The following is a 22920-nucleotide window of genomic DNA, read 5'->3' as shown; positions in this document are numbered from 1 at the left end:
CAACTGCTCAATAACTGTATTGTGTTATGCTTGGTGATAGCATGTGCCATATTTTCTTCCTGCCTAAATTGTACAGTCTAGTCTGCGAGTGTACTTATTGTTGTACGTATGATTGTTGTATGTGTTTAAAAATGAGAAATAAAACTTACCTTTAAAAAAAAAAAAAAAAAAGAAATGGATGCAACTCTGGAGACATGTAGTCATAATTGTTATACACAGTAACAGACATGGGCAGCCTATCCGATTTTGTTAAACTATGGTGCAACCAGTAGGCATTTAATTGGAAGCCCCAGTGTTTTCTTATTTATTTATTTATTTATTACACCACATAATTAAAAAACCCCATAATGACCATAGCTCTTCAATCCAATATCGGGACAAGTGGGAATAGGTATAGCACCAGGAGGGTGGAGCAAGATCTTATTGGGAAAATTATCTTTTACACTTCTAAGGTCTTAATGATAACCCAGAAGCAAAATGAATGTTGGCTTCTTTGCCATAAGTGATGTTAATTTCAGGAAAAATGTAAAATCTAGGAATGTGAAATGGAGATATGTGCGCTTTAGCTTTGTTGCCTGCTTGTATTATTTAATTTTTAATTAGTAGCAAACATCTGCTTAACTAAGTAAACCACCTGTTGGCTCTCCAATGATTACATTGAAAATAAAGTGTAAAATGAGCCATACTGACCAAGACTGGAGTTTAAAGGAACAGTAACATCAAAATTAAAAGTGTTTTACAAATATAGTGCATTTTTTATCTGCACTTATTTATATAAACAATAGTAATATATTAATAGTATATATGTAATATATTAATAATAATTAATAAGATATATATATATATATATATATATATATATATATATACCTTATTAATTATTATTAATATATTACATATATATTATTAATATATTACTATTGTTTATATAAATATATTATACATATATATTATACAAACTAGTAATCGTAATGGCTGCCCCAGCCATTCAAAGGAGAAAAGGCTCTGGTTACACAGCAGATCAGCTATGTAGAACATAATGGTGTTATCTGTTATCCACTATTTAACCAGTGCCATCTACAGTAGCCTTTTTTCAATTTCCACCATTGCTAAACAGCAGCTTGTTTATATGAATTAAAGCAGTGTTTCTGCAATACACACCCATATTACCAGTACAGGGCAATATTATATTATAATTTAATTACTTTGATGCGTTCCTTTAAATGTAATTAGATCAAGACTTTGAGGGTCCTTAGGTCCAGTCAGCAAGCCCTAGTAATGTCTTATAATTTAGAGTTGATTAGTTAATGTTCAGAGAGCATTGTATTGTGGTTTGTAATGGATTCTAGCAATTGACACTATCTTTTCTGTTGCCTAGGAACAGTTTATAGAGTTATGTAAAACATTCTATAACATGTTCAGTGAGGATCCACTTGAACAAGAATTGTATCATGCCATTGCCACTGTTGCAAGCCTTCTACTGCGTATTGGAGAGGTGGGAAAAAAGTTCTCCAACCCACCCCTCAGAAATGCAGATACTGGTCAAGCAAATATGACCAGAGAACCTTCTAGTGAGGAAGAAGAGCCAAGTTCCAGTTTAGAGAACCAGCTTATGAATGCAACAGAGAGGCACAGGTATTCTGTACCAGGTTTACCAGTCCCCTCCTGCACTCAAAGCCTACTCCCCTCACAAGAGGAGATTGAAAACCTCCAAGAAGATAGAGCTGCAACAGAAGGAAATAGTCCTACACAACCAACCTCTGATGATGAAACCAAGGATGACACATCAGGCTCCTCTTATTCCATGGTGAGTGCTGGTTCACTTCAGTGTGAGGATATTGCAGATGACACAGTACTAGTAGGATGTGAAGCTGCTAATGCAACTGCTAAACATGGCAGCACAGTAGACGCGGAGTGGGCAATCTCTTTTGAGCAGATCCTGGCCTCCGTGCTTACAGAGGCAGTGTTGGTCAGCTACTTTGAGAAGAAAGTGGATATTATTCAGAAAATCAAACAGAAGAAAGTGGAAAGGCAAATCAGTTCCTCTAGTGAGCATGAACTCACCACTGTGTCAGGATGATGTGGAACTGGAGGATCTTCTGCAGCAATGGGATTCAGTCCAATGAGGGGGAACGAAAGTTTTACAGATCATTTTATTCTGCCCTTGTATTCGAGTATGCACCCTTCCATAGTTGCTAATGTATGGAAGTAGATTCTGGAAAACTTTGCATTTCTGAAATTGTTTTGCACTTAAAAGAACTTGGAGCAGTGCTCATCATTTATGCATGTTTGCCTCCAACTACTGTTTTAAAGAACATTTTTATATACTGTGCACCTGCACCTTGCCCTGACACATCTCATTCCATAGCTTGCAAAGGTAATATTAGAAACATGTCTTACCTGTCCCCTCTATCATACTGAGCAAGTCTTCTTTTTTTCTCATCCACTGTTCTATTAAATGAAAGAGGTAATTTGCTTTTTTCATAAGGCTCTTAGATTATCAATAGTGAGTATAAGTGATACAGATTCATGTGATAAAACAGTATTGTGGTATAACCAAATCAGTGTCCTAGCTAAAGTGCAATAGACAGGTGTACAGAATCGTATGCCCCTTCATAATGTATTTACTTAGAAATAAGTTTTATTTTGATGTCATATTCATTTTACACACCTCTGTTACATGATAACTACATATACACATAAAAGATAAGCTACATGTGAGCTTTTCACAGGCAGGTTTTCCTATGCTGCTCATTCATGCTTTGTATCCAAACCCCCCCCCCAGTAGAGGACCAGAAACAGCAAAGCCTTTGAACTGAATGCTAGCCTTGCAACATATAGTTTAAACTTGTACACATCATAAAATAAATAAATCCAAAATATTCATAACCATAAACCGCATCATCAATACTCGACACTGATTACCGACTGATTATGACAGTCAGTTCAAGTGTATACCTAATAAAAGATATATCCTATGGTATTAAAAACTTAAACCAAAATCATCCCTTATACAGGAATATATAAAAGGTCAAGGAGTCTCCAGAATCACCACGTCCAATCTCAGGGGGCCAAATTACAGTATATATGTCTGATTTTTTATTAGACCCAGGTCAAGCTCTTACACCATGCTGCTTTCCAAATTGGAGCCTTTTAGTCAACTAAATTAAACTTTTCTGCTTGTATTTGAAATATCTTTGTTCTCCTGCTGCCATATTTGCTCACTGCATGGCTGGCTACAACTTTGTACAGATAAATACATGGCTCCTCTGTTAAGTGACTGCCAATACACATTCTGCCCACGGTAGACAGAGCTTCTTTTTTGCTGAGTTTGTGTGATGTTGGTGTAAGCTATTACTATACGAACCTAGTTATCAATATATCTATTTACTTATTTGTTCATACACTTGAGCAAATTCTGTTTGGATGGTTTGGTAAAACCATTCAGATGGTGGACCCATCGGTTATTGATGGTCTTCATTAATTAGATGGAATATTATAAATTGATTTGTTTGATTCAATTTCTGGCCCTTTACCAAGGAGTGGGGAAAAAACTGGGATTTCATTTTGCGGCAGCCTTAGAATCGCTGCACTTTAAATGAACCGGTACCTCTAAACAAATGTAAAAGGAGATCAATCATGCTTTTTAAATATTATAGTAATTTAAACTGCTGGACTACTTAATTAATTACTTTCCATTACATTCTGTCATTGTGTTGCCCTTGCAATGGAAATATTAAAAGGGCAAATATATCAAAATCGTGCCTGGGTGAATTACTAGATTGAGATAGCAGGTGGATCTATCACTAGGTACAATTGAGTGATTAACCAAAGGGAAACTGACCAGAGTCAGGAAAGTGTCAGTGTTAGTTAAAGATGAAAAGATATCCCCTTAATTAATTCTGTTATATTTTTATTTAAATAAACTAATTTCCAATATGTTAGGATTAACTGCAAATTTTAAATATTAATTTAAACAAAGTATGACATAAATTCAAAACATAGCTTTTTTTTTTTTTTGAATTTATGTCATACTTTGCTTAAATTAATATTTAAGATTTGCAGTTAATCCTAACATATTGAAAATTAATTAGTTTATTTAAATAAAAATATAACAGAATTAATTAAGGGGATATCTTTTCATCTTTAACTGGGTGAATTACTACTTACTTCCTTCAATCAACCCGCTTTTGTCAGTCTGACTTACCAAAGACCAAAGATGTGCCATTTTTTTACCAAGTGAAGTGACCAAGTGTCAACAAAATTGTTGTCCAAAGGTTCATCCTCTGGATAACAGTTTTATGTGTAGAAATGGCTATGAATCTCCTGAACTAAGGTAATTATCGGAACTTATTCACAATATTCTATTAAATACCCAGCTGGTCTTAACATTGAAAGTTACTGTACTAGATAGACAACTGCAGGGTTAGACTTGCTTATCAGAGAATGTCATTGTGTGCCCCAGTCTTCAATAATTATTATTCTCTCTTTCTTATTTCCATCGTAAGTATATAAAACATATAAATACCATTTGGCACTGTCTCCATTTAATTTCAATGGGACTATTCCCTGGATGTCAGTTTTTTTGTGGGCTCTCAGAGGACTAGTCCAACACTGGTTAAATGGCTATGGCAAGGAAGGCCAATATTAGTCTTGCTGTGGATCCACAATTCACATCCCTGAAAGGCTAAGGGCAGTAAAATAGCCATGAAGAAAGTAATATCTTATAGAAGGAAACAGCTTTGTTTGCACTTGGAAATTGTACACTAAAATGTGACTACGGCTGTTCTAAAATGAATATAAATTATTTTATAGCTTAGCTTAGTTCTGGCCTTAGCAATATACATCTCTTCCCTTTTTATGTTGTAGGATTTTGGTTGTCTTTACCGGGCAACCTGGTCATATCTTTTTTTTTTTTTCTCCATGTTCAGATGTGCATTGTCTAGAATTTCCCGTGTTTACATCCGCTCTCTTGTTCTACTGGCTTCTACAAGTTCCGTGATACATTTCAAACCTAACCGTTCTATTGATGATGCACACCTTTCTCTTAATGATTTTCCATTATATACACACACAATATCATGGCATTTCAGTGCTGTTTTGTGGTTGTATACTCATGGCTCCAATGCTTTGTCTTATTCCAGTGTAATTTATTCATGTTTTATTTTGTGTCGTTTTGTTTTAGTCTGAAAATGATAATGTGTATGTTTTTAATCATCTGTGATTATACATGTACTCAATAAACAACATTTAATTTAATATAACAGCGTCAGTTTGTTCTCCTGTCATTAAAGAAGGATAATTTGGTATAATGGCTAGTGGTATGGAAAACTAATAGTGTCTTGTTTTCTACTACACGGATTGTCTATTCACATGTGAAAAAAAAGTCCTTGTAGGCTCCTAACCTTTGTCCCCATGTTAAAAACAAATGCTCTGCTAGGCTCTGTTAGTGCTACTTTTTATCACTCCACTTTCAGTCCAGGCCATCTCATATTCATATTCCAGCCTCTTATTCAAATGCATGGTTGCTAGGGTAATATGGACCTAAAATTGCAAACTGGAGAGCTGCTGAATAAAAAGCCAAATAACTCAAAAACCACAAATCATAAAAAGTGAAAACCAATTGCAAATTGACTCAGAATTGACTCAGAATAGCAATCTCTACATAATTCTAAAATGTAACTCAAAGGTGAACAACCCCTTTAAAGTGTTTTACAACATTCTCATGGGGGTATTTTTGCTGAAATATTGGCATGGTTTTCTATAAGGGCACATCACACACCTCCCTTTATTTCTGTGCCCTGTATAACTCCTGATCTCCTTCCAGGGCCGGAACTAGGGGTAAGGCAGAGTAGGCACGTGCCTAGGGCGCAAAGCTGGGGGGGGTGGCGCCAGGCATGTACTGCCTCTGTCACCTACCTCTAGTCCTGTTCCCTTCTCTGTCCGACTATCTGCGGTATTTTAGCATTTTTTGCGCTTGTGCGCATGCACAAGAACTCTAATATGCGCACGCGAGCGGCAATTCGCACATGCGCACACGAGAGCAGTAATTCGCGCATGCGAGCGGCCATTCGCACATGCGCACGCTAAGCCGGCGCCGCAACTGCCCGGCTTGCCTAGGGCGCCTGACCAGCGCGGCATGGCTCTGTCTCCTTCAATGATAGTCTTTCAATGATAGAATTTACCATACATACAGACTTTTACAGTATACCCTTTTTTGATACCATGGTAATTAAGAAAGTTGAAAACCGAACTACTGACCTTTTTAAATATTGGATCAGGCTGTTTCGGCACATTTTACCGATAAAGGCCATGGGGTACAACAATTGAAATATCAATTAATTGATCAAGTACCTTTAGCACGCTGGGGTGGAGACAGAACTAAGCACTACTAAAAAAAGAAGCTAGGTGGATCCGTACCCTAGAAACTTTGGAACCCCATGGCCTAAATCGAGAATATGACTTACACCCGATATTTAGATAACCGTGTATATATTTTGGTGAAAATACTAGGTTGTTTTAATAATTTTTGCATATTATATTTCATCTTTTTCAGATTGATCTGTGGGATTAATATATTAAACCAGAATTAACAAGATTAAGTGACAGTCAGTATTAGGACTCTAATTGTAACTATAAAAGATAAGTGATAATTTTCTATCTTTTGGGGAACTGTTGGGAGAACATATTTATACATTGTAGCCAGTAGATGGCAGTGCTCAAATTTGGTATAAATTGCAACATTGTAAAGGTATCAGTAACTTGACAAAGGGCTGGAAATAGGCCTGAAATGTTGAGTATGTTTGTAACAGATCAAAGAAAAAAGAAAATAAAAAAAGAATTCTTGGGAATTGTTAAACAGGAAAAAAAATACAGACAAATTATTTATTTTTGTGATATAAAATTAACATATCAGCTCCCTGGAATGGCATCTTTTATTCTTTTATTGATCACCTGTTGCAAGTCTAGTTCCTAATGGGAAATTCCATTTCCAAAGAAGGATACCTAAGGCAGAGCCTTATGAGAGTCACTACATTTCTCTCCTTACTGGCCTACTAGAGAATCTGCAGCGCTATCTGGAGACTTGGCCATATCTCTCCCAATTAGGGAAATTTTATGACTGGTCAAGCCACAGGCAAAAAAAAAGACAGAGAACATACAAGGGGCAATACTATGGCAGCCTTTCAATCTCTCCGATTATTTGGGCAGACAGAGCCAACATGGTGCATTAGCGTATGAAAATAGAATGCCAGTAATTAGATATATTACCCAAATCCTCTGGAGTCTGAGTGCAACCCTTCTTCTCAGGGTTAGTCATTGTTTCTCAGCAGGAACATTTTCCTTTTGTTCCTACTCCTCCTGATGTTCCACCTCATTTTTATCTTCCACTTCCTGTAGGTGGTCTACCTCTTCTTCCTGACGTTCCTCTAGTTTCTCTAGGTCTGCTTGGGGGACACAGGGACAGTGGGTATAGCTGGAACCACTAGGAGGCAGGACACAATAAAAAAATAGAAACTTGACCCCTCCTCCTCCTGCTATACCCCTCCTCTGTAGGCAGAGACACTCAGTTTCGTTGTGTCCTCAGGAGGTTAGGACCGTCTCCTGCATTCAGGAGTATTTTACTATTTATTTTGCTCTTTTATTTTTATTTCATTACAATTCCTCACATGATATGGAGCTGGACAGCTACACTGAGTAGTCTGATCCATTACTTGAGGATGTCACCGGGGTCTCTTGTGCTCTGCACTGAGCATCCAGCATTGATTCCCTCCCTCTGACATACATAGAGAGGATGCGCTGGCCGGGACACAGGGCTGAGGTATAGCCAGGTTCATCCTGTTGCTCAATCCTCCTTATATGCCCCAAGGATCCCTACACTACAGTCTGGGAACTCCTGCCGTGGCTCATTTAAGGTAAGCATATATCCTTAATAGCAGCCTATTCACTCTCTGAGCCCCCCTCCCCCCTGCACAATCCATCTGCCTTGCACAGCGGTATAGGAGACTTTGTTGCAACCTGCAGGTCACTAGTTCAGACCCAGGCAATATGTTAATCAGCCTCCACCAAACACACAGGCACTTGATAAAGGGCTTCTGGCCTGAAACATGTTGTGTGCAATAAAGAGCACCTAGCAGCAAGTTCTGCCTTTTCACTTGCTTTCTCTCAGTTCTCTAACTAATTGGTTAATTTCCTACACCTGGAGCGGGTGTGACTTACTGAGATTGAGAGCACAGCTGCCAAATCATCTCTACAAATTGTCCAGAATGGGAATGGCACTTATGTTTCCTACTGTCCTCACTGTCAGCAGCACAAGTGAGTTATTGTGGGCTTAGCACCAGTTGCACACCACTATTTTACAAGAGACTTCACCAGGGCTGTCTTTCACTCTACCTGGGGAGGCAACAGCTGGGGCAGATTTTGCACTTACTGTACATGCACCCTGTGTGCAACCCAAAAAGTGCGCGCCAATGCCTTATGCACCATTTTTCTAAGGCGTGCGTCTGCACCATATGTCACTGCTAGGGGAGGGGCCATTCTTCGCACTCTCCATTGTGCGCCCAGGCAGCTACTTCCCATTGATTCTGGAGGAGGTTCCATTACTAGCAGACTCGCCACACTGGGCAGAACTCTTTCCCAGCTTCTCTGCAGCGCAGCCCCCCCCCTGTTTTTTCTAAGAACACAACAGGGCAGTACTTCTGACACAGTGGGGTTTTTAGCTAATGCCACAGGGCAGCAGGCTTTGTAATTACTGCCTTATCAGCCTTTACTCCCCTCCAAGGCTTTACTCCCAGCAGTACCACGGGGAGGCATTTTCAGTTATATATATATAACCTACATTATATATATTGTTAACTTAATTCATCTCTTACAGGAACAGCTTGTGTACACCATGTCTGAAGGTACAGGTGATAACCTTTTTTCCAGGCCAGCAACTACTTCATCGGTTAAATATTTAGCTTGTGCCAAATGCCGCATCTGGTCACAAGGACTCTCTGTGTTCCACGTGCAAGCCACCTGATGCAGTTTCGGAAACGTCAGAACTCCGTCCTCAGGTAAGCCAAACCTCCCATGGGGACCCATCAGGCCAGCCCCGGGACTCCACCCCCCTGGACCCCCAGCCTCCCCCAGAATGGGCATCTAAGCTTGCCGCCGGCATTCCTAAATTGGTGGAGTCCCGTGGCTAGATAAGCCTCGGCCTAAGCCTCCAAAATGTAGAGCCCCCTCTCCTTCCGAGGATGAGTGTGAGGCGGAGTCCATCACTACTTCATCCCTGCCGCCTGACTCCGAGGAGGATCCGGCTCTGTCTGATGGTGAACTATCTCACGGTTCCGACCCAGAGTAAGGGGAATCCCCCCAAACTCTCCTCAGATGCCATTGATTCCCTCATTTCAGTATTAGAGACCCTTCACTTAAAGGAGCCTGAACCTAGTTGCAGTACCTCCTTGTTTAAGCGCCGCAGCAGGTCCTCACCTTCCTTTCCTCTCTCATGCTCAACTCGAGCAAATTATACAACAGGAATGGTTCAAGCCAGAGGGATGTTTCCAGGCTAACCGCCGTTTTTCTCAAACTATATCCTTTTCCACAGGAACTAACGGAAAAGTGGACCTCCCCACCTTCAGTGGACGCGCCTGTCTCTCGACTATCTAAGGACACTGCTTTACCAGTTCCTGATGCAGCCTCCTTCAAGGACTCCATGGACAAGAAGCTTGAGGGCATTCTAAGTTCCCTCTTCTCTGCTTCAGGTACCTCCCTTCGGCCTGTTCTAGACTCGGCTTGGGTAAGTAGAGCCGTCCAAACTTGGTCAGACGCCTTATGCCGAGCGATTGCCACAAGGGTCCCCCGTGAAGAACTCGCTCATTTGGCCTCGCAAATCAAGGAGGCTGACTACCTATGTGAAGCCTCCCTCGATGTGCTACAGGTGATTAGCAGAACTTCAGCCGACTTGACTTGTCGGTATCGGTTCGCAGATCTCTCTGGATGAAACTGCGGACTTGTCTTCTCACGAAACTCCACCACCTGCAGAGGACGCTTCAGTGGAATGTCCAGGCCATCCTGGCAGTCCCGCAAGTCCACGTCTGCATTACTCACCCCTTCTTCCCTTCAGCGACTCAGCCGTAGGGGGGGGGGAGACTTTGCAGGTTTGCCGACTCCTGGAAGAATCTGACTCAAGACGCCTGGGTACACAAGGTCGTGAGTCAGGGCTACCACCTAGAATTCGCTTCTCTCCCGCCCCGCCGGTTCTTCATGTCCAGATATCCTCAGGGGCATCAAAAGGCTCAGGCGCTGCACGACGCGATCGGCAAGCTTATCCGTTCAGAGGTCATCATCCCTTTTCCGACTGAGGAGAGATTCCGAGGCTATTACTCAAACTTGTTTGTAGTTCCCAAGAAGGATGGATCTGTTCGGCCAATCCTGGACCTCAAGGAACTCCATACTTTCATTCGACCGCGAAGGTTCAAGTTGGAATTCCTCAGGTCTGTCATCGCAGCCCCAATTTTCTGTCCCCATCAGAGATTCTTGCGATTTGCCTTCCAAAATCGCCACTTCCAACTCACAGACCTTCCCCTTGGCCTGAACTCGGCCCCTCGTGTCTTTACCAAGATCATGTCGGTGGCCACTGCTCTAATCCGCACCAGGGGGATCTCCATAACTCCTTATCTGGACGATCTCCTGATCAAGGCACCTTAATTTGCAGTGGCCCAGCAGGCGTTGCACTTCACCATGGTTCGATTACAGGAGTTTGGTTGGTTCATCAACCTGGACAAGTCCTCGTTAACCCCAAGCCAATCCATGGTCTTCCTCTGGATGCAGTTCAACACCCAGACACAAACTCTCCCAGTGACAAGGTCCAGCATTTGCGGACCCTCGTGCGGTCTCTCCTCTCGAAGTCCCACACCGCGAGATTCTACATGAAGGTGTTGGGAGTCATGGTTTCGATGATAGAATCAGTTCCCTTCACCCAACGTCACCTCAGGGAGTTTCAGTGGAATATTCTTGCAGCTTGGAGGCACAAATCCCTTCTCCTGGAATTTCGTTTATCCCGCAGGACTCGAGTCTCTCTTCTCTGGTTGATGCAAACCAGTCACCTGACCAGGGGCAGACCCCTAGGGGATCCACAATGGTGACTGCTCACCACAGATGCAAGCCTCTCCGGTTGGGGAGCAGTGCAGAGGGTCGGTCAGCGCAGGGTCGCTGGTCTCTATCGGAACAATGTCTTCACATCAACCTTCTTGAGATACAGGCAATCCGACTCACCTGTCAGCCATCTTCATTCCAGGTCTCTTAAACTGGGAAGCAGATTTCTCAGCAGACATCCCTAGATCCCTGCGAGTGGCCTGTAAAGGACAACATCTTCCACAAGATCACTCAAAGATGGGGGACGCCAGAGGTCGATCACAATCGTAAAGTTCCTCTCTTCTTTGCAAGGTCCAGGGACCCTCTGGCGGCAGACGCCCTCACCTCTCCCTGGGACTTCCATCTTGCGTTCATTCCAAGAAAGATCAAGAAACTTCAGAGAGAAATCATACTCTCATACTCATAGCTCCAACATGGCCCTGTAGATCCTGGGTCTAGGATCTAGTACATCTCTCAGTAGAGGAACCTTGGCCTCTCATCCTGGACCTTCTCTCTCAGGGTCCAATCCTTCACCACTGTCCTGCCACCCTCAATTTGATGGCGTGGCTACTGAAACTGCGATTCTAAGACGGAAGGGGTTCTCTGACACTGTCATTCTACCATGCGTGCAGCCCGCAAACCGGTCTCCGCCAAGACGTACCATTGGGTCTGGTTCACTTACCATTGGTGGTGCCAATGTAATGGTTTCAATTCACTGAAGTTTTCCACTCCACTCCTTCTGGCCTTATACAGGAGGGACTGTCCCTGCACATGTCCCTCGGATCACTGAAATCTCAGTTTTCGACACTTCCATCCTGTTCCAAAGACCTCTTGCCTTGTTCCCAGATGTTAGGATTTTTCTTCAGGGAATGGCCCACATAAAGCGCCCGGTACTTTCGCCGGTGCCAAATTGGGACTTAACCCTAGTCCTACGTGCCCTGCAACACTTTAAACCCATGTATTCTATTCCACTTCAGTGGCTCACATGGAAAACAGTTTTTTCTGCTGGCTATTGCCTCAGCACGGAGAGTATCTGAAATCTCTGCCCAATCCTGTAGGTCTCCTCTGTTGACCTTCCGGAACGACAGGGCAGTACTTCATACTTCTCCCTCTTTTCTTCCCAAGGTGGTTTCCACTTTCCACCTCAACCAGGAAATTACGATTCCTACCTTCTGCCCATCCCTTTCCAATGCGAAGGAAGCAGCACTGCACACCCTCGACCCCGTTAGGGCCCTCAAGTTTTACCTGCACCGGGTTGAGGACATCCGTCTATCGGACTCCTTGTCCTTAGACCACCATATCCTGATGGATAAAGCAGGCCATCCAGATATCCTATTCATCACAGGGTCAGGTTCCCCCAGATCAATCAGGGCACATTCCACCAGAGGGCTTTTCGAAAATAAGCCTCAGCGGAACAAGGCTGCAACGTGGACTTCGATCCATACTTTTGCCAAATTTTACCAGTTTGGCACCTTGTGGCATCTGACACCCACTATGGCAGGAAGGTACTTCAGGCTGCAGTGGCTGGTTCCACGTAGGCCTCTACTTCCCGCCCTAGATTCAGGGGACAGCTTTGGTACGTCCCCACTGTCCCTGTGTCCCCCAAGCAGACCTAGAGAAAAGGAGATTTTGTGTACTCACTGTTAAATCTCTTTCTCTTCAGTCGCTTGGGGGACACAGGGCTTCCCTCCCTGAATAGAGGCCTTCTCTTGGCTTCAGACTGTTCTTCTTGTAATTAGTTATCAGATTTTCTGTTGATTATTGATAACCTCCTGTTTCTCCTTTGGTACGAACTGAGTGTCTCTGCCTACAGAGGAGGGGTATAGCAGGAGGAGGAGGGGTCAAGTTTCTATTTTTTTATTGTGTCCTGCCTCCTAGTGGTTCCAGCTATACCCACTGTCCCTGTGTCCCCCAAGCGACTGAAGAGAAAGAGATTTAACGGTGAGTACACAAAATCTCTTTTTTTCTGTTCCACCTCCTGTTGTTACTCATTCTCTTTTTGCTCCTCCTGGTGTTTGCCTCCCTGTAGGTGGTCTACCTCCTTATCCTCAAGTTGACTGGTCCTAAAGAGGAAAATATGGAAATCAAAATCGTTGTAGTTTGTTTCCAAAGTGTTGAAACTACAAATCTAATTACTGGAGGAAAAATATACCCTGATAGTCTTTACCTGAGTATTAACCTTATAACTGCTACAAACTGTTGTCTACCTCAACAAATGTGGGTGGTGACTGAGTTGAGTAGGTTCCATGCTCTGCTGGAGAAACACCTACTGCCTTGATGTGGGGGCATTTAGTATATTGTTTGGGTGGATCAGAGTAAACTAACAGACCAGCTCAAATTTTAGTGGAACATGGAATGAAAAGAAAAGATTTTCCAATATATATTTTTTGCCTTCTTGCTGTGTTGAGACCATTATATAGAACCTATTTCTGTCCAATCTTTGCCTGAACTTAATGGTCCCTAACTCCCGTTTCATACTTTTGCAAAGCCACACTTCAACTGTTTGTACATGTGATTTTTTTCTGTTTAGATAGATGTCTTTGTAGGTTGTAGGTTGCAGCTGAGGAATTCTGGGAGATTGTGGTGGTGCCTGTAGTCCAAGAAAAAGCAGGGGAATATGAAACTGTGTAACTCTGAAATCATCAATGGGCTCAGCATTGGTGCCTACATCTAGACATTGCTCACGAGGAAAGCTCATTTTAACTGGCTACTTGCTCTATCATTTTGGAAATGGCAGTATTCTGACTGGCTACACCCATTGTTTTCTATATATATTGTTCTTATGTGTCATAAACTGGGATGGAAAATAAAATGTAAAATACATACACAGCATTTTCTTCCATCTCCTTTTCTTTGGCCAACAATTTGCTTTGCAGCCCCTCCAAAACCAACATTTGGACAGCCCTAGGCTACACTATGAACTAGACATCAATGATATGTATATAATTATAACAATAATTAGATATAATCATATTAATAATAATAATTAATAATATTCATATTATATGGATTGCTGGCAGTGGCCTTCTCAACTTTTTTTGTTCCTGTTTTAAAAGGCATAATATCCAAATACTCTCACCCCTGAAAATCCCCTCAATAGGATTTTACAATAAATAGTGCTGCACCCTGCACGTACATGAAGGCCACAGGGCACTGGTTTTGCAAGCTCAGGGATGACATTTTAGTTTGCTCCTCAGTTTGGAACATAAAACACATATATTCTCCTCTCTAATTCGTTTCTATTCAGCTAAAAGTCGGGAGGGGCAGTAGCTGACCAATAGATATTGAAAGTGCTCATTATTTGGGCCTCCTGGGACCCCCCATACCTCAAAGTCTGCTTCCTCTGTAGTTACACCCCTGCTCCTATTCATATTCCAGTCTCTTATTCAAATCAAGGCATAGTTACTATTGTCTCAGAATATAACTCCCTACATCATACTAAAGGTTAACTCTCAAAGGTGAACAACCCATTAAAACTATTTTTTCTCTAAAGATCCAGGCCTGGATTTGTGGAAAGGCCGCCTGGGCCTAGGGCGGCAGGATTTTAGGGGGGCGGCATGTTGCCCAATCACACCCACATTGGTTCAAAAACACTAGGGGTGTGCTGGAGATAAAATCATTTTTTAAATTCCCTGTGCGCCAATCCCCATCACTCCAGTCCAGATGATGAAAATTTGCATGAATAAAGGACAGGGGCGATGAACAGCAGTGGGCCTAGGGACGCCCACTATGTAAATCCGGCCCTGTAAAGATCTAAACATTACAATGCTCCTAATCTGATGATTTACTTACAGTGTAGTAATAATACTTACAGTGTAGTAATCTTACTATGGCAGATAACAGCTAAATGAATGGTATAGTACTGACAGGGCTGATTCACTAATTTTCTAGTTAGGCTACTTATCACAAAGTGGGATTGAGTCACGTGAAGAACATAGCTCCCACTACACCTTAGTGATGTGCCGGCTGGCCTGAAACCCACGGGATCCACGGGTTTACCTGCACAAGATTGCCAGGACTTTAAAGTGCCAAATTCCACCTCTGGCAGCCTCAATTTATAAGTGAGCACCTGCTCCTCCCCCTTTTGTGATGTCATTGTTGGGTTGTGAGCGGGTGTATACATAGAGTGGCTGTTCCGGGTAGAGTTTGGTTTCTTTATTCATTAAAGGGGTTTTGTCATGATTTTTATTATGTAGTTTTTATTTCTAAATTACACTGTTTACACTGCAAATAATTCACTCTACAATATAAAATTTCATTCGTGAACAGCAAGCGTATTTTTTGTTGTTGTAATATTGGTGTGTAGGTGCATCTCATGTCATTTTCCCTGGTCATGTGCTTTCAGAAAGAGCCAGCACTTTAGGATGGAACTCTTTTCTGACAGGCTGTTGGTTCTCCTACTCAATGTAACTGAATGTGTATCAGTGGGACCTGGATACTATTGAGTGCTGTTCTTAGATCTACCAGGCAGCTGTTATCTTGTGTTAGGGAGCTGTTATCTGGTTACCTTCCCATTGTTCTGTTCTTTGGCTGCTGGGGGGGGGGAAGGGAGGGGGTGATAGCACTCCAACTTACAGTACAGCAGTAAAGAGTAACTGAAGTTTATCAAAGCACAAGTCACACGACTGGGGGCACCTGGGAAACTGACAATATGTCTAGCCCAATGTCAGATTTCAAAATTAAATATAAAAAAATCTGTTGCTATTTTGAGAAACAGATTTCAGTGCAGAATTCTACTGGAGCAGCCCTATTAACTGATGCATTTTGATAAAAACAAAAACAATTCCCATGACAGTATCCACTTCCATAGGATCAAACTAACTAAATATTAATGTCGGGGATCTACTGATCAGTTTGATGACAAGCGCACATAAGTTTACCCAAGTATATGGCAGGTAGAGGCCTGAAAATTTAAATTATACATATACATATACATTTCTGAATCACATCATGATCAGTGACTGGTCTCTCTCACACAATACAGCCTTCAATCCCTGTTCCTAGGACAATGAACACCAATAAAGGAGAGAGGCCTGGGGATCTAAGAATGGCAGTAATGGAGTGAGGTAGCTGGAGAGATGGTTGGGTTAATGGCTGCATGTTACACCAGGGAAACTGTACTGGAATTGAATAAAGGTAAAGAGAAGTTTTGGAGGCAACAGCAGTAGAAAGCTGTAGGAACAATGAGTAGGGTAATCATGGAGTAAACCAGAGAGATGGGGCAAAAAAGAATGTGAAGAAAACAGATTTTAGGGGTCAGTTTAAGAGCATTGGGGGTGAGAAGGTATGGAGTAAATCAGAGAGCGGGGGCAGAAAATGTGATAAAATGTCTAGAGAAGATTTGGAGGGAGTAGTAGTAAAAGGGGACAACAAAATAGGTCACCTTTCCTAGGAAAGAATGCCGACCTTCCTATCTCTTCCACTTCATTATTGATTTTATTGGCATAAAGCATAATTTTTACTAGCTGAGCCACTATAATAACAGTCCTTGAATATTGTAGATTATTGACATATCTTTTATTTATGACCCATTCACAAGCCAGTGTGAACTGCTGTCCACTGCTGATTGGCCACTGAAAAGATACAGTACAGAAGTAGCATAGGCACAGCAGCTACACCTACCACCCCAAACAAAACATTCACAGGCCTAACCAGGTAAGTGAAATAATTATAGATGACTAAATCCGGTTTCCTGAGCTGTTTAAGAAGATACATATTTACATTTTCAGATGACAAAGTTAGAAGTCTTTTGAAAAGAATTTGCTTTCACGTCACATAGATCAATCACACAGAACCGAAGTCCTGGGAATGTAGGTCATGTCACATAGTTTCCTTTATAACAGGAAATTTGCATACAGAATAAATAAATAAATAAACAATGCATTACTAGAACAAGTAGCTGGAGTAGTGGGGAATTTGGATTGGTTTATCCTACTAGTTTTTTGGTTTTAGTTGCTTAATTAAACATATTTGTATAGCACTCCTGTTTAAATTAGTCTATGATGTGATAAATGAGACACTGCTGATGTTATGCCCATCTTTTTATACATAAGTAGTGGAGAATTTAACAACAAAAACTAGAGAGTTTCCATTAAAAAACATTATAGAAGAAAAAGGTCCATTCAGCTCTTTCAGAGCACAAAACAAGGATTCTGGGTAATGAGATCCGAGATTCGTTGCTTTGTGTCATGTTTTTAGAAACACAGCGCGTTTGGAAAAGTGCGTTTACAGCAGCCACAAATTTGGACTCCATTTTTATAATTTATCTCCAAGAATCCTGAATGCATTTTTTATGAAAAGACAAGCAACTCAAGCAACTCCAGGAACCTCAACATTATATATTTTTTTTTATAAATTCTTTATTTATTTTGATTTACTTCCGTCATTTTCAAAACATCACAGGAAATGTCAATACAAACACATCTTCAAGGCATATAGAAAAGTCGCATATAGAAAAGTCACATATTTCAAACCAAGGTTCTACATACAGCATCCGTCTAAGCAAAGATACAATTTCAAAAGTATGTTAGTCCTGTGTCAAAATTAAATTAAAGGATCTTCTGAAGAGCGCATAAAGAAGCTCAAGAGAACGGAAAAGAAAAAAAAAAAGACATGAAATAGTAACAGACGGCCTGGGCGGGCCTCTACGGACTAAATAATAGCTCCAAAATTATGGAAGTGAGCACTTTGTAACATGAGTATAAAAATTTAATCCAAGAAAAGAACAGGTATGTAACAGCCGAATCCAGTGGCAGGGGTCTCAACAGTACCAGAAAAGCACATCCACATCATCTATGTTATCAGAGCAGAATAGTCTGGTGATTCAAGAAACTGTGTCCAATGGAACCACTTCAAAGCTAGCCTCTCCTGTAGTTTTGGCCTACTGATGTCCACTTTACAAACTTCGAACTGATGGATCTCGGTGACCTTCAGTGCCCAATCCTTAAGTGTAGGAATGAGACTCGATTTCCAATATAGTGGAATTAACGACTTTGCGACTGTTATCAAAATGGAAATAAGAGAATTTTTATATTGCGCTGGGGACATCTCATTGCTATGTAAAATAAAAAAAGGTGCAGAATCTGGTATAGGCAAGTCAGTGAATCGAGGTAACAGGTGTTTGATTTGAGTCCAAAACAATTGTATGTTAGGGCATTGCCACATAATATGTAAAAGAGTACCGCCGGGTTGGCCGCATCTCCAGCACACATCCGGGACATTAGGAAACATTTTTGACAGAGCACTGGGTACTCTGTACCAACGGGAGAGCATCTTGTAATTGTTCTCTAGCAATCTAGAACAGCTAGTAGACGTATATGACTTAGTCACTATCAACTCCCATTCTTCATCTGTAAAAGTAGAAAGTAACTCTTTTTCCCATTGTCGTCGAAAAGCATACATTGGTGTGTCAGAGCGGCAAATCAACATCTTATAAATTTTAGCAATCTCGTGAGGGGTACGTTCCAGATTAGTAAACATTTGTTCAAATAAAGTGTCATCTGGTCCCGTGTCATCAATAATATTTTTAGCAGCCAAAAAGTGTCGGATTTGGTGTAAGCGTAACAGTTCCAGTGGTGTTGTATTCTCTAGTGGTAATATATCCACCATGGATTTAAGAGATCTGCCGTTAAGTAATTGATAGGCCCAAACTGAGTTTGTTGAAGTCCAATGTTTAAAGTTTATGGGTCTCAGTCCCGGAGGGAACTCTTTATTATGCAGTAGAGGGGTAATTCTAGAGTTTTCATTGACAAGGCTACGTCTGTATTTTAATGAGTCCCAAGTAGCAATAATCTCTGACATAATCGGGTCTGATGATTTGCCAGCCTTTCGATCTGATTTGGGTAACCACAAATATGTATCTAGCAGAGTCTCATAATTGGTTTGTACAACACCAATCCATAGTTTGGGGGGCTGCAGCACACGGAAATCAAAGATTCTTTGCAGGGTGGCAGCTTTATGATAAGCCCAGAAATCCGGTAAGGCCAGACCCCCTGTCACCTTTGGCTGTGTAAGGTTGTCAAATTTCTGTCTGGCTCGTCGGTGTTTCCAAATATATTTTGAGATAGTAGAGTGCAATTCCTTAAAAAACAAGCTAGGTATCCGGAATGGGACCGTCTGAAACAAATACAAAAAACGGGGGAGAACGTTCATTTTGACAATGCTTATGCGACCGAACCATGAGAAACCAGGTTTATCCCAATGCTGCAGATCAGATTTCACTGTCTTGAGAAGCGGCATAATATTCAGTGACACCCCATCCGCAATGTTTGGTGATACCTTAAGACCTAAGTAGGTAAGATGTTTTGGCACAATCGTGAATATGCAAGTGCTCCGAACATGCTGCATTTCCCGTTGTTGAAGAGAGATGTTAAGAAAACAAGATTTTTGCTGGTTAATTTTCAAATAACTCAGAGTCCCATATACTTCAAATTCATGCAGGATAGCTGGCAATGTAGTTCTGGGGTTCGTGATAAAAAATAGCATGTCATCAGCATATGCCGCCATTTTATGATGGTAATCCCGAGCAAGCACTCCTGTGATGGTAGAATTCTGTCTAATCCTTTGTAGGAACGGTTCAAGCGTGAGTATGAACAAAAGGAGGGACAGCGGGCAGCCCTGACGCGTACCATTTTTAATATCAAAAGGTTCTGACAAAGTCCCATTAATCCGAATCCGTGCCTGCGGTTGTGCATACAGACTTTGGACATAGCGTAAAAAAATGTCAACATTATATATTATACCTGTATATACAATGATGCCTGTGTATTCAATCTGAAAGGGATTATTCACCTTCACATTAACTTTTAGTATGATGTAGAAAGTGATATTATAAAAAATTTGCCAATGGATTTTAATTTTTATTATTTGTGGTTTTTGAGTTATTTAGCTTTTTATTCAGCTGCTCTCCAGGTTGCAGTTTCAGCAATCTGGTTGGTAGGGTCCCAATTACCCTCTCAATCATGCATTGATTTAAATAAGAGACTGGAATATGCATAGGAGGCCCTGAATAGAAAGATGAGTAATATAAAGTAGCAATAACTATAAATTTGTAGCCTTTCAGAGTATTTGTTTTTAGATTTGTCAGAATCCTAATCCTGCTGAAAAAGGCCGAATCCTGGCCGAATCCCGAAACGAATCCTGGATTCGGTGAATCCCTAGTTTCCGGATAACAGATCTTTCCGTAATTTGGTAATTAGTCTACCAGAAAAGCATGTAAACATTAAATAAACCCAATTGGCTGATTTTGCTTCCAATTAGGATTAATTATATCTTAGTTTGAAACAAAGGGAAAGGTACTGTTTTATTATTGCACTGAAAATGGAAATATTTTTTTAAAATTTGGATTCTTTAGATAAAATGGAGTCTAAGGGAGATGGTCTTTCTGTTATAATGGATAATGGATAATGGGTTTCCGGATAACGGATCCCATACCTGTATATCATTTACCTATATTTTGAAATATACTATAATCTACAAATAGGATCGCCACCTTTTCTGGAAAAAAATACCGGCATTCCTATATATTTAACTTTTTTCCCTATTAATAACATTGGGATCAACCATCGTTTTTACCGGCCAGGCCAGTAAAATAATAGCCAGGTGGCAACCCTATCTACAAACAGCGTCGGGGCTGCTGTGTAGTAGTTATGCCACCGTTTCCCTATATTAAACCTGGACACAACTAAATAAAGCACAATAGCAGTGGTAAAACCTTATTTCTCAGTTTTATGTTTTTCTATGTGTTTTTAAAACAACAAAATTTTTCCCTTTAAAAAAGTAATAAAGCTAGCAGTAAATCTAGCAATTCTAGAAACAGACATACCATTTGTCTTAACCCTCCAATGTTTTAAAGTAGCCATTCCAAATGAAATTATGAATGCTGCAATATTATCTATTAAAAATCATCCCTACTAGAAGCACATGCATCATCTTTTGTATAGCTTTCCCTGCAAACATTACTCTTTAATAGAAGTATGTGGATACCTTAGAACACCCCCCATGTGCTTTATAATGGTGAAGAAAGCATGTGGCACCAGAAAAATGTTCCTCTCAAATGACTAGAAAACAGAAGAGAATAAGAGTCCAAAGAAAACCAAAAAGAACAAAAAACAAACAAACCCCTTTTCTGAGAAAGTTTGAATCTCTCCTGAACCACATGGGCCTTGGCCAAGCCCCATCTTTTACTGTACAATGTACTCAGGAGGGCATGAAATATAGAGGAAATTAGCATTAATTCTCTCTGGTGATAGTATGTATTCTGTTAAATAATATGCCGCAATAGGCACATCACATATTATCAGTATGGGATCTGTTATCTGGAAACTCTATGGGCCATCTCCCATAGACTTCATTTTATCCAAATAATTCATATTTTTAAAAATGATTTTGTTTTTCTCTGTAATAATAAAACAGTAGCTTGTACTTGATCCCAACTAAGATATAATTAATCCTTACTCGAAACAAAACCAGCCTATTGGGTTTATTTAATGTTTACATGATTTTCTACTAGACTTCCAAATTACAGAAAGATGACTTATCTGGAACCCCAGGTCCTGAGCATTCTGGATAACAGGTCCCATGCCTGTAATGAGAAAAGATCCAGCCATGCATTATTAGAGGCAGAGCACCATCTGGTGACAATTTTAGAATGCAGCACAGTGAAAGAAATGCTTGTATCATGTATAATTCTAAATGACAAATCCCGAGACAGCAAGAATCCAGCTCCTTCTTTTTAACCACTGTGTACTCACATCGCTACAGGGAACTTAAGTGGAACCCATCAAGTTGCATTCCACTTGTGTTGGGGCACTGTGAGTACAATCAGGTAGGAAATACAGGGCTGGCCGGGGTTCTTCCCGAGTTCCCTTAAGGAGCCCTGTGTAATGCAAAAAGACAAACCAACAACCAACCTTCCTATCTTTTATTTTCCATTCCTATCACTTATATTGTGACCAAGCATCATTGTTACCAGCCAGGAAACACCAGCTGACAGCAAACAGCAAACCCCCCCCGCAGTGATGTCACAAAAAGGGTGGTGCGATGCAGGCGGAAGTCAGCCGGAAGCCGGCAGTACTAGACCGAAGATTTTGTGAAGGGGTCAGCCCGAATCCGTCCAACCTGCGGGACATCGGGTCGGCCAGCACATCACTAGTGTGTTCCCAGCCTGCACATAGCTGTCTTATGCTGCTGCCTGATCATTCACTTCTAGCACTATACCTTAAATGTTCAAAAATTGAATTCGGAAAAGGCGCAAATTAGTCCATCACTAATGTTCAACATAAAGCAATAAAGCAAAATTCTGCAGTATAGAGGAGAGCACTCAAATAGCAGTTACTGCTAGAAAAGTATTTTATTGACTACAAATCACACGACATGTTTCGGGCTTAGCCCTTTCTAAGGGCTAAGCCCGAAACATGTCGTGTGATTTGCAGAACAGCTGTAGGTTTTTTTCCTGCATATTGATATATGATCAGGAATACCTCCCAACATTTAGGAAACAGAAAGATGGACAAAAAGATTTTGGCCATGCCCATTTTGTGGCCACACCCCCTAATTACCTTGTTTATTTTACACAATTTGGCAGGTTATGAAACTTTGAACACATTTCTGTGGTTTTTATATTTTATTACAGTTTTGCAAATGAAAGGGAATTGCCCTTTAAGCTGTGAGTCTACGTTCCTTATCTTATCAAACTGTTACAAAAGAATGTTAAGTATCAATTCTGGGCTGTCTGCCAAGACACAATTAAGTTAGATATTTTGGGGCAAATTCACTAAGATGCGAAGTTGCGCCAGGCGCAACTTC

General features: G+C 41.0%; 1 protein-coding gene and 1 long non-coding RNA gene across 3 annotated transcripts in view; both read left to right on the top strand.

Annotated features, from left to right (window-relative positions):
* The window catches only part of LOC108710828 (TBC1 domain family member 9B), a 34849-nt gene extending 29590 nt beyond the window's left edge, over positions 1–5259 (top strand). For both annotated transcript variants that reach the window (XM_041586063.1, XM_041586062.1), the window contains one exon: positions 1379–5259. In XM_041586063.1, coding sequence (XP_041441997.1) covers positions 1379–2080 — 702 coding nt within the window. In that variant the 3' untranslated portion in view covers positions 2081–5259. The remainder of the gene's footprint in view (positions 1–1378) is intronic.
* A 2344-nt stretch (positions 5260–7603) lies between these two features.
* LOC108710827 lies at positions 7604–10000 on the top strand. Its single transcript, XR_001934808.2, has 2 exons — positions 7604–7913; positions 8873–10000. It is a non-coding gene; the product is annotated as an uncharacterized LOC108710827 (long non-coding RNA).
* Positions 10001–22920: the final 12920 nt, after the last annotated feature.

This window comes from Xenopus laevis, chromosome 3L, assembly GCF_017654675.1.
Source record: "Xenopus laevis strain J_2021 chromosome 3L, Xenopus_laevis_v10.1, whole genome shotgun sequence".
NCBI classification, from domain to species: Eukaryota; Metazoa; Chordata; class Amphibia; order Anura; family Pipidae; genus Xenopus; species Xenopus laevis.
This window is presented reverse-complemented; position numbering and strand designations above follow the sequence as displayed.